General features: G+C 32.3%; 1 protein-coding gene across 1 annotated transcript in view; it reads right to left on the bottom strand.

Annotated features, from left to right (window-relative positions):
• Nucleotides 1-7,670: 7,670 nt before the first annotated feature.
• LOC132754248 (putative neutral sphingomyelinase) overlaps nucleotides 7,671-12,573 on the bottom strand; it is a 29,278-nt gene continuing 24,375 nt past the window's right edge. Inside the window, exons 4-8 of the mRNA XM_060744870.1 lie at nucleotides 12,174-12,357; nucleotides 11,310-11,513; nucleotides 10,596-10,716; nucleotides 9,722-9,844; nucleotides 7,671-9,005 (exon numbers count right to left, since the gene is read on the bottom strand). Coding sequence (XP_060600853.1) covers nucleotides 8,683-9,005; nucleotides 9,722-9,844; nucleotides 10,596-10,716; nucleotides 11,310-11,513; nucleotides 12,174-12,357 — 955 coding nt within the window. The 3' untranslated portion in view covers nucleotides 7,671-8,682. The remainder of the gene's footprint in view (nucleotides 9,006-9,721; nucleotides 9,845-10,595; nucleotides 10,717-11,309; nucleotides 11,514-12,173; nucleotides 12,358-12,573) is intronic.

Here is a 12,573-nt window from a genome sequence, read left to right as displayed (position 1 = left end):
ATTCCATCATGTTCTAAACATAGAATAACCCTTACTTATGAGGCCTCATATGGGGTACCGAAATTATCCATTATTTTGTATGAAGAGAAGTAGTTCCCGTACATAAAATCTAAACCATTATAATTATACAATTTTATTATATCGGACCTATTTTTCATTTACAATTGTTGAACAGACCATTATCTAAGAGATAAATAGATGTAATTCAGGAAATATAGCGTAGACTAAACGCGGGTATCTATTACCCGGTACCGTTACCCCAACGCATTTACATGCAATAGCATGCTTGTATGCATGATATTTTACGCATCAAAGCCATAAAATTATTTTATATAGTAATATTGGTCAAAATTCTGATAATTAAACATGTTTTCATCACATTGCCTACTTATCTGTAAACAGGTGGTATTAGTTAAAAACCTTTTAACAAGCATCACGTGTAAATATTTTGCGCATGCGCGCAAGGACGGAATCCCCCAGAGAAAACAAGGTCACGTTTTGACGACGCAAAGGTTAAAGTGATTTAAAATGAGACTTTTTATACGTACTGCCGAACTGACACTTAGATTTTGTCTCGTTTATGTATCTGCTTGATTTGAAATGAATTTTTGAGGAATGCAAGTAAAAATCAAGCGTTTAAATGAAAAATACGGGTACTGCTTCTGTACGGGAACTGCTCGCATGCCAGTAAACTGTTATAATGTTTAATTTTTCAATGACGCGCCTATAGTGTAACGCTAACATTAGCGCGTTTTAACGCTATGTTTCTATATAGCGCAAATGACGTCACGTCAAAGTGTTATTACACTAGACTAGTGTAATATCGTTTTTATTAAATGGCTTTATTACACTCCTGCGCCGCAGTTTATGTGATAAAAATAAATAAATAAATAGATAAATAAATAAATAAATAAATAAATAAATGAATGAATGAATGAATGAATGAATGAATGAATAAATGAATGAATGAATGGGACCAACAAAGCAACATACCTACCATGATGTGTGTAATGCACTGTTCATACACACGGTTTCCTATGTACATGTACATATCAATCGGAACATCTCGATTATTATTCATAATATCTGAAGATTGACGAAAGGGCCGAGAAATTACGATTTTAAGAAGGAAACTTGTGAATAATAGCTGAGGATGTTCAGATTGTGTGTGTCATTTAACGTTACATGCGACATTTCACGGTCGAGGATTTTACGGGCATGACATTTAGCGACAATGGTGCAATATTAAACGGCAATTGCGACATATAACGGCGCCACACACAAGTGTGTATTATAGTACATGTTCTGTTTTCTTCTCTCACAACACTTTCTTTCAAATTAATGACGACATTGCATATATTGCTGAAAGTGCATATTAAATGCTAATCAATCCATCAAAATGCCTATCCTTTTTTAATGAGACAGGTATGTTATTAATTTAACATCTAAATCACGGTGTTTAACACTTTTAATTTCAGTTGTTGAATTCTTATAAGATATAATGACGTTATATTTGATCGTTAATGAAGTAGATATTCATGTTTAGTACGGAATTTACGTGTACATGTATACGGTTTTTGCCATTTACCGAAATTGGCATACTTAAAGACCTACCAAGACATGATCATCATTTGCTTTTTACTGTGGTAGAGATAAACACCAATTATTTAAATAATAAAAGGGTAAAACTCAAGCAAAGTTAGTTTAAAATTGTCCTTTTTAATTAAACACGCAACTGTGGAATAATATTTTTAAAAAAAATCATGGATGTGAAAATATTAAAAATCCATCGAAATATGGCCGGACATACTGTGACATATGTTGATAAACAATAACATCGGGAACTAAACTGCGGAACAACTATAAAATAGAGAGATATACCTACTACATGCTGATAATTTTTAAGAAAGGGCGACAATTTCATCCATGTAATGCGGATAAACTGTGACAATAGCTGAGGAATCCATGAAGTTCGGCCAATTCATAACATATAAACCGAAGCAACTGGTGCAAAATACATGAATGCAAAGAAAACCACAGAAACGAACCGAATAAACATGGATTGCTGATAAACCTCTAGAACGGACAAAATATCCATGGTTTACAAATAAACCACAATAACAGGCAACAAGATATACTGTAACGTTGAGAAATCTAAGGACTTGTCGCACGAAAAACTCTGGACGACACATAAACTGTAACAACGATAAAATATTCCACCTTTTATACAAAAAAAAACAAAACACGTGAATCGAAGTTGAACTTTTAAAACATAAGAATTCTTTACAGACAAGTTATGTCCATTTTTATTCATGTTTGGCAAGGAAGTTACTCAAGGAAAGGCAATATATTAGAAATATAAACAAGATATACATGGAATGTTGTATGAAAGTAAAGATGGATTCTTTAATTTTAACTTGAAAAAAAGATTGAATATCCATTGTACCAATCCTATTCTCCAGATATTTTCGGGTGGAGGAGCTTAAGTTTGAAACCAGACGAAGGGTCTGGGGTTTCTCTATAATTATATACTACATGTTAAATGGTAGCTTCTGGTACATTTTAGGTGCATATTTTGAAATAGAAGTGTCTTCATTTTTTCACAAAAAAAAGACTGTGTTGATGATAACAGATTTTTTACAACGGTGGGCACTTCTAAATGGGGGTGGGCACTTCTAAATGGGGCCACCGTCTCAACGTGGTGTCACTGTCACTTGAATACAGGGTGTCTGCATAGGGCGGAAAAAAATTGTTTGGGGCGAACTTTCATTTGTTAAGTTCGTGCATAGCAATCATGTGGAATTTGGGCACATATTGCGTTCACGGCAAAAAAGTACAACAATAACATTTAAATAACAACAATAATCATAATTAAATTAGCTCATGTTTTGTTTAAAATTAAAACTGTATTTATTTACATTTAACACACTGAAAATGTCTGATAAACGTGTTTTTATGACAAGAGTACAATGATAGATGTGTGGGAAATTTAATTTATTCTTTAATTTTGAAACATTTCTATAAATAGAAATGTTTTGTGACAAAATGCAAAAACATTTACATATGAAAACAGACGACATGAATTTTATCATGCTTAAATTTCAAATATATTGCTCATGTCTTGTTCTTACAAGTGATTGCATTTTTGTAGTTTGTTTAGGCTTCCAAAACCAATTCGCCAAAATGGATCAAGAGAATATAGACTCTAATTTCTCAAACTTTGTATGGTGTGGTCTTTCCGTAGTTTGTATGTTTTCATTCGATATGGTCTTAATATGAATAAAATTTTCTCTAGAGGTATCTTTTTACAATAATTAACCCAAACCATTGACTTGTCTATTACGAAATTTTTAGATAGTATTGATAACTGATAATGTTATTTGGAAAGAAATAACCGGGAGTCTAGTGGTCGCATCGAACTGACAACATTCCGTTCGAAACTCCCACCCCTAGAAGTTCCATCAAAAATGACTTTGCTTTTTTAATCTAACACTATTAACCACATACTTTACAACAAATAAACTTTTAATTTTGAACAAATCGCATTAAAAACAAGCAAAAACAAACAAAGCAAGCTTTTAATGGTTTATTATGCAAATCTTTTCGTGTAAATTTCGTAAATCATGTATATACATTTTTAGTTTAAAGACTGATAAACAATGCAGAGACAACAACTAGATGGTGGTCCCTCGCGTCTGACTAATGGCTAAGAAGGTTCGAACCCCGTAATGTCAAGCCGTTGTGTACTTGAGCAAGAACTTTTACATCCATTGGTTGGCTCCAAAATGGATTCTAAGAGTATATTAAAGCTTATTACTCTCTACACAAGCGACCTTAAATAAATGCTGTCTTTATGAAAGACATTTACTTTTAGTGGTAGTCATTTGATGCGTCTTACGTTAAAGGCCCATTATGACTCAGTAATGATATAATTTTTAGTTCTCATTTTTGTTTTGTTTCAAAAACTCGTTTGTCACCTAGATGAACTATCTTAAACTTGTTTCTTTGCTCTGATGGCAATAGGTATGATTATTGTGATTTAGTATTTTGTACAGAAGTCAAATACCACTTTGTTTACATTTTTCTACCTTTATGACACGTTGTTTCACGTTCAGTCCTACTTTCTTACAATGTAAAAATTGTTATATGCTCTAAATCCATTTTTAAAACACTATTTAAATTATGTTTGAAATCTCTATAAAGCAGACTTACTAAAATGAAAAGTAACAAAATTAAAAAATTTAACGAAATTATAGGCAAAAATGGAACATTTTGGTAATTTCTAACATTCATGGTTTTCATTCTTGCTAAAAAGCCGATGTGTAACAAAAATAATCGCACTTCATCATAACAACTCATTTGTGTTTAGATTATCTCAAGTAGACTGACATATGGTATATCTTCAAGATCAAAATTAACATAAATTAAAACGAAACTGTATGACTAGACGTCCTGTGAACATGTCTGATAAATCAAAAATAGTATTTTATTGTATAATACATCATAAATTTTACAAAGCAAGGCCTTCAACTTATAGTTTACAAAGCAATGCTAACTTAAATCACAGAAAATGGTAGCAAAACAATTATCTTTTTTTGTTGTTGTTGTTGTTGGAGTTTACGTTCCACCAACACAGTATAGGTCATACGGCGACTTTCCAGCTTTACTGGTGGAGGAAGATCTGAGATGCCCTTCCGTGCATTATTTCTGGCCAAACGGGCACCTGAGTAGAACCACCAATGTTCTATTAGCTAGCTTGATAGCTTCCGTACATGAAACAAGAGGGCCATGATGGCCCTGAAAACGCTCACCTGTATATAAGCCCCTGGGGTAGGGCCAATTTTAACCCAGGGGCTTTTATTTGAACAATTTTAGTAGACACCCATTAGAAGATGTTTCATGATAAATATCTAAACTCTAGCGCTTTGTGGATACACATAGGGAAAAACAGTTACCCCCCCCCCTTCACGGGCGGGCCAATTATGACCCCAGGGATTTTATTTTAACAAACTTGGCACACACTCACTAGAAGATATTTCATGCTTGGTATCTAAACTCTAGCTCTTTGGGTTTTTAAAAGAAGATTTTTTAAGTTTTCACTGTGTACATATATGGGGGCCAATTTTAACCCAGGGGCTTTTATTTGAACAAACTTAGTAGACACCCATTTAAAGACGTTTCATGATAAATATCTAAGCTTTAGCTGTAAGAAGTTTTTTAAGTTTTTACAATACACATATAGGGAAAAACAATGACCCCTCCCCCCTCTGGGCGGGCCAATTTTGTCCCCAGGGATTTTATTTGAACAAACTTGGTAGACACTCACTAGAAGATAGTTTATGCTTAATATCTAAACTCTAGCTCTTTGGGTTTATTAAAAGAAGATTTTTTAAGTTTTTATTATATACATATAGGGAAAATCAATGACCCCCCTGGGGCAAGGCCAATTTTGACCCTAGGGCTTTTGTTTTTGAACAAACTTGGTAGACACCCACTAGAAGATGTTTCATGCTTAATATCTAAGCTCTAGCTATTTGGGTTTTTAAAAGAAGATTTTTTAGTTTTTACTATATACATAAAGGGAAAAACAATGACCCTCTAGGGCGGAGCCAATTTTGACCCCAGGGCTTTTCTTTAAACAAACTTGGTAGACACCCACCAGAAGATGTTTCATGCTTAATATCTAAGCTCTAGCTATTTGGGTTTTTTAAAGGAAGATTTTTAAAGTTTTCACTGTGTACATATATGGAAAACAATGACTCCCCTGGGGCGGGGCCAATTTTGACCCTAGGGCTTTTATTTGAACAAACTTGGTAGACACCAACCAGAAGATGTTTCATACCAAAAATCTAAGCTATAGTAATTTGAATTTTTTAAAAGAAGATTTTTTAAGTTTTTACTATATACAAAATAAGGAAAATCAATAACCCCTCCCCCAGGGCAGGGCCAATTATGACCCAATGGCTATTATTTAAACAAACTTGGTAGACTCTGACTACAATGGACTAGATGATGTTTCATGCCAAATATCTAAGCTCTAGCTCTTTTTAAAGAAGATTTTTTAAGTTTTTTCTTTCAGTTGCCATGGCCACAAGAGTTCTACATGGAATTAAATTCTTTTAAAAAAATTTAAAGTTCACTACCAAAGAAACATTCCTGTGAAGTTTGGATGATATTGGCCTGGCCATTTATGAGGAGATGTTGTTTAAAGTAAAAGTTTATGGACGGACGTCGGACGAAAAGCGATCACAAAAGCTCACCATGTCACTTTGTGGTAAAAATCCGAAGTCCATGTCGGGATTCGAACTTATAGCGGTGAGGGGCAAGTGGTTTGAAGTAAACAACCCTAACCACTTGGCCATGGAAAACCCTAAAAAACATCCTTTTTTTAAAAAATTATTTCACCATCAAAGATATCTTGAAAATGCATAACGTATTCATGTATAGTTATATATTTATAAACAAATAAAGGCCATACTCTTTTACAATATTTTAATCTTGTGACATTATTCAGTGTACAGAAATATATCAGCATCTGTGAATTAACAACAACAACATTTAAGGTTAATACACTTATGGGTGTTAAATAGAATGTAAAACATATCACAGTGTCTTAACAATGGTCCATTAGTTAAAGTATGGCCAGCAGTGAAAAATCACAATTTACAACACTTATATAAAAGTCGCATACAAAACATCGTCAGAAGCTACGGTGCCAATTCCGTATATACTACATTTGATACAGTTATATGTTAAATAGCCTGGGCTACCGAGGACAAAAAGATAACAAAAAGATCTTAGAAATGACACTTCCATACAATATATGATATAAAATTCTATTATATCATGCACAAACTGTAAAAAATAACCCTTTTTCTCTACTCTGCTGAATTTATGTCATGCCCTTTGAATTTCGAACTGCCAATTATAAGATTGCAGGTTTTCATGTTTAAATGTTGAATTCTGCTTAAGTCAGTGCTAGGGGGTGTGGACAGTACCATGCATTTCCCAGTTCCGTCCATGAACGAGCTCAATCTAACCAGGCTCAATCTAACCGAGCCTGCAACATTTTCAATTTTGTGTTTTATATGCATTCTTCAATTTTGTTGTTTTTATGCATTCTTAAAAGGTTCTGTTTTTTTTTTCTTCTATTTCTTTGATCTGTAATTATAATAATGATTATCATTGCATGCACTGTATACTGCCTAAAAAGTGTAGCCTTACCTTGCCCTATATTGGTTGTTATCACTCAAAACTATATATATCAAAATTCGCATTTAGTTGTAAAGCAGGTGCATCTAATAGTATGTTTTGCTTAACAAAATTACAAGAAGTGACTAAAATATCAGGCTATGAAGTGAAAACAAATTGAAACATGAACAAAAACATGAAACATGTCAATCTGATTATGTGTACATCATGAAAACATCAAGCTCTTTTCTACATATTTCGCAAAAACAAATATTCAGACCATTTGCCTATGCCAAATATGAATATTTTTTTTCAAAATAATTCTCCATGCAGAGTACAAATTTACAAATGAGAAACAGATAACACACCTTTCACATATTGCAGCAGTCAAACTCTTAAAAATATAATATTTATTTTACTATTAATATAATATAATATAATATAATATGAAAATGCTAAAATTAAATTAAGTTAGAATAACAAATATCCATCACGCCCAAACCTTCTATGTTTTAACACTAATAACAGTTAATTGTCAGTTAACTTAATTACTAATTGTTTATCATCCAGAATTTATAAAGTTGTAAATGTTGGGTTTTTTTTATTTGTCACACATAATATACACATAAAACTCCTCTTATTCTATCATTTATGTATTATACAATATATGAGAACCTTGAACGCTGTCTCTATATATTAAAATAATTTTTCTTACTTTTCAAAAGGATAGTTTGAAAATATTGCCATAATTATATGTCTATTTGAATCACATGGTGTAATGTTAAATAATGTTAAAAGAACAACAAAAAACATTAAATCTTTCTAAAGACATAAATATGCAACAGTTTAGAAACAAATAAACAAACAAAAAACATACCTATCAAAATAACAGTACATACCTAAAATAAGATTGACCAGCTTTAATTAAGTGAACAATAGCAAAACAGCTGACTTACATTTATTTACATTATTATATTACGTAAAATACATATAAACAGTAAAGTTGTAACAGAGTTTATATAAATTTTATAAGTACATAGCAATTTTAATAATAATATTTATTATCTAATAAAAGCTTTTTCACTAATATTTTGTTTATATGTGTATATGAATATCATTTTCAAATCTACCAGGAAAAAGAAATAATATAACACATCACTGTTTATACAATAATGAAGACTGAATTTTCTAATTACCGAGTACCTTAGCTTAGCGAGTTCGAGTCAGGTTTTATGACCCACAGGTACATACATGTATGTATCTTATCTAGTAAATCACACTAAATACTTGAACTAAGTTAGTAAAAGATTATTGAATGTTTCCAATAAGTAATGAGGTTTAAAACTTATTATTTTGCTTCTATACTAAATTAGATTAAGATTTATGAATGTTTTAAAGAAGTAACCAGGCTCTGAAGGTTAAAAAACTTTATTACTTCCCTTCAACAAGATCACATTTTATCAAATAATTTGCCTATGATATAATCTTGTATTATTTTAAATTTTGTAACAAGTTTTTCATGTCCAGTCTACCGGCCTCTAAGCCATGCACCTCTGATCTTATCATAATCAGAAACTGTGAAATACCAAACCCCATCAACAGAATTAATACTAATTTGAAGAATGTAACAAAATAATCTACGGGATATGGAATATGTATCACAGATATGACGTAGGCTAGAGCCAGGCATAGTATGGTGAAGGCGATGAAGAACCGTCGGTTTGTTCTCGTCGTTTGAAGACCGGAATCAATGATGTTAATGGATTTCTGTAGTATTCCGGACAGGGTTTCTTTATCTGGTTGTTCTATGGGAACTATAAATAGAAATTTGTTTATGATAAAACATAAAAACATAATGTAACTGGGGAAAAATGGACAAAGCAAAAAAGTTAAAACTTCACTGAAATATTTGATACATAGATTAAACAGAAAGCCCTCATCAAGGTTTGAAATATTTTATTTTATCTTTTTATTTATTTTTTTTTTTTTGGGGGGGGGGGGGACTTGACTGTTACAAAATGTCATGCATATACATATAATTCAAATTTAATATCATTTTTTTACCACTGAAACTGAGATTTCATTCTTAAATGTAACCACAAAACCATATAATACATGTAAAGATTACTTTGTAAAAATGGCGGTATAGCCAAGTGGTTGAGGTGTCAGAGGAGCAATCAAATTAGCCACATGGTTCAAACCTTGTCAGGACTAAGTTATTGTTTCCTTCAGTAACAAACTGTACACTCCTTGTTCAATACTGGTTTGTTTTGTACTGGCCTAGAGGTTATAAAACTTTTATTGGAGTGAGTTTTGTCTCCAATCTTAGGATTTTCATTGGTCAATATACATTCTATGCTGGTCTTTGACCAATAAAACACCCGAGATCTGAGTTTTTGTCTCATTAAATCTTTTTTATAACCTTTGGCACAGGTTTCAACTGATTCAAACGTGTTTATAAGCTCTTATAGCTTCCTAGTATTACATAACTGAACTTATATAAATACTGTATAAACTAAGATTGCCTTACCTTTTTTATCTTTTTTCTCTACAGATAATGTTGCTTCAACACCTTCATGATCAGAGTAGCTGAAAGGTTTTCCTGGAACTTTACCCATTGCCAACGAACAGTCCTCGACTACCACACTTACACCTATAACATTTTAAATTACACCTGTAACATTTTAAATAATCTATTTGTACATCAAATAATTTCCATACTCATTTCTTTCTAACATTGTTGTTGCATCAATACTGTAAATTTATGTCAAGTAAACTGGTGAAGAAAGTTCATAATTTCAGGTAAAAGCAGAAATCTTAGTAGAAACTCAGCCATTCATAAAAATAACTGTGTAGATCCCCTTACAGGAAAGAGTTCAGAATTACTATTTGATTGAACTGTTATCAGAACAGAACAGATTAACCTTCAATCTGCTAATTTTTAATAAAGCAAGCTATTCCAGCATTAAAATTCAAAACTACCAAAGAAGCATCTGCAACCATGTGGTTAAGGTTGTTGAAGTCAAATTACTTGCCCCTATCCACTGCGAGTCTGGAATCTGCCAGAGACAGATTTCAGCTCTTTCATGTTAGGATGCTATCCGGCTAGATTTTAGAATGTTGGTGGCTATACTCGGGAGCAGACTTGTGCATGAAATAATGCAGAGAAGGGGCACCCGAGGTCTTACTCCATCAGTAAAACTTGAAAGTAGCCATATGACCATTAAAGTGTTAGTGTGATTTAGGTCTTTATTTTGTTTGTTAAAGATTTTGATAGAGAAAGCCTAGACTCTGGTCAAACTGCAAGTCTCTGCATTTTGGCTTGGCTTTACAATTTTTAGCAGAAAGATTTCTTTTTTTTTCTGTAAGAATTCATTGAGTAAACTGTTACAATAAAATTATACCTTCTCCTTCCTTGTACAGAATATAGTCTATCCTCTTGCTGTTGGCAGATTTGTCTCCACAGTAACTGTTACCTGGACAGTCACATGTGTTACCTTCCTTATCTTCTGTCCTCGTACTTTGCTGGAATGAATAAGTAACATTTTAAAAAACTGTTTATTTAGTGTGTACAGATAATGTTCAGGTTGTCTGGCAATTTTTTTTTGTTCTTATTTTTGCTTGTTTTGTTTTGGTTTTATGTCGTAACACAGTATAATATGTCATATGGCGACTTTGTCTGGCAACTTTCAAAGTTGGGAAGATAAATCATATACATAAATTATATGTAAACTTAAATTTGCAAAGCCTTAAATATAACACCTGCAATGGAACAGAATTGTTTTGTTTTTGTTTTTTAATGGAACAATCATATCAATCATAAATAAAACATTTATTGTCCCTCTTTTTCATTATTTCAATCACAAGTGGGCACCTGTGTAAACAAACCAACCAACAGTCTAACTTTCTCACATGAAAAATTCAATGTCCTGGACAGGTTTCTAACTATCAGAGGTGTTGTGCAAGTGATTTGAAGCCCACCACCTTACAAACTAAGCTAAAGTGTCCTCTCAATAATCTAAAATGATTGGTTTGTAACAGAACTAATTTTCACAGACCCACAAATAACTAATAACTAAAGAAAATTACAAAAAAAAATATCAAATCACAAAATTTACCTTTTCTAACCATGCATCCTTCAGACTTCCGTTACAACAAATCATATTATATCCTAAATCAACAGGTTCAAAGTTCAAGTCTCCACAAAGTAAGGACACATCTGCCATGTTACATGTATAGTTAATAAACTGGCTAGTACTGAACGATTGACAAACTCTGTGAGCCAGATACTCATCATTCTCTCTGTTATATTCTGCATGAATCTGGAAAACATTTAGTTAAATCATGCCTAGCTATACAATATTATTTTTTATTAATTTGGAAAATATTTATTAACATCATACCTATCTATACAATTTATTCTGCATGAATCTGAAAATCATTTACTAAATGTTTTCCAGATTAACACAGAATTCAGTTACCTCGTACTTTAAAGCTGTACAATATATTCTGCATGAATCTGGAAAACATTTAGTTACATCATACCTAGCTATACAGCAATCAAATATATCATTCATATTGCAGTCACTGAATTTATACAATGAAATGTTTAATAAGTTTGTTTTTTTATCTTCACTAATAACTTGAATAACTTGGTTCCTGGACTAACAAGCACAAGTGTCATATACATGTACATATATATGGTAATTAACACAGTTATTGATCTACAAATACATGTCTCAAGTTGCAAGAGAATACCTTTACTAGTGGAGATAGCTTTACTGAGACACCCAGCTGTATACAAACCCATAACAAACTTTTATGCCAATGCAAACACACGATGTATGTTAGATTAGAATAGGCTAACTACGTGTACTTTTTTAAAAAGTCGAGCTAAAAAAGACTGCTAGTGTTTTTACATGGAAAAATTTAAGTCCTAAGAAAAACTGACGGTCAAATGTCACACAATAGATTTTACTTACATGTGTAACATACAAATGTACAATGGTCCCGGAAATGTTTATCTTGGCCAATCCGAGACCCTTTCCACCGAACCAGTCACCATGCTGTATCTTATGACAGTAACCGTTAGGATCGAACCTGTGGTATAATGTTTCCTGGATAGGATGCTTCGAGAACAGGCACAAACCACTGCCTATACTTCCGCTAGAAGTAAAACGTACAGTACATTGAAATTTACTGTTAGTCAGTCATTACTAGCACATAACAAGTAAATTATTAATTGAAGCTGGAATCAATTTTCTCTTTTTAAAGTTAAGATGCATTTTTTCAAGTTAATTTTTTTTTTAATTTTGGCTTATCTAGTACTAATAAACTTTAACCTGCTTAGTGTTTTAAATTATTTTTATAAACAGTTGATTT

The sequence above is a fragment of the Ruditapes philippinarum genome, unplaced genomic scaffold (genome assembly GCF_026571515.1).
Source record: "Ruditapes philippinarum isolate M1 unplaced genomic scaffold, ASM2657151v2 ctg3862_1_1_1_1, whole genome shotgun sequence".
NCBI classification, from domain to species: Eukaryota; Metazoa; Mollusca; class Bivalvia; order Venerida; family Veneridae; genus Ruditapes; species Ruditapes philippinarum.
Note: the sequence above shows the minus strand (reverse complement) of the source record. Positions and strands in the feature narration are given on the sequence as shown.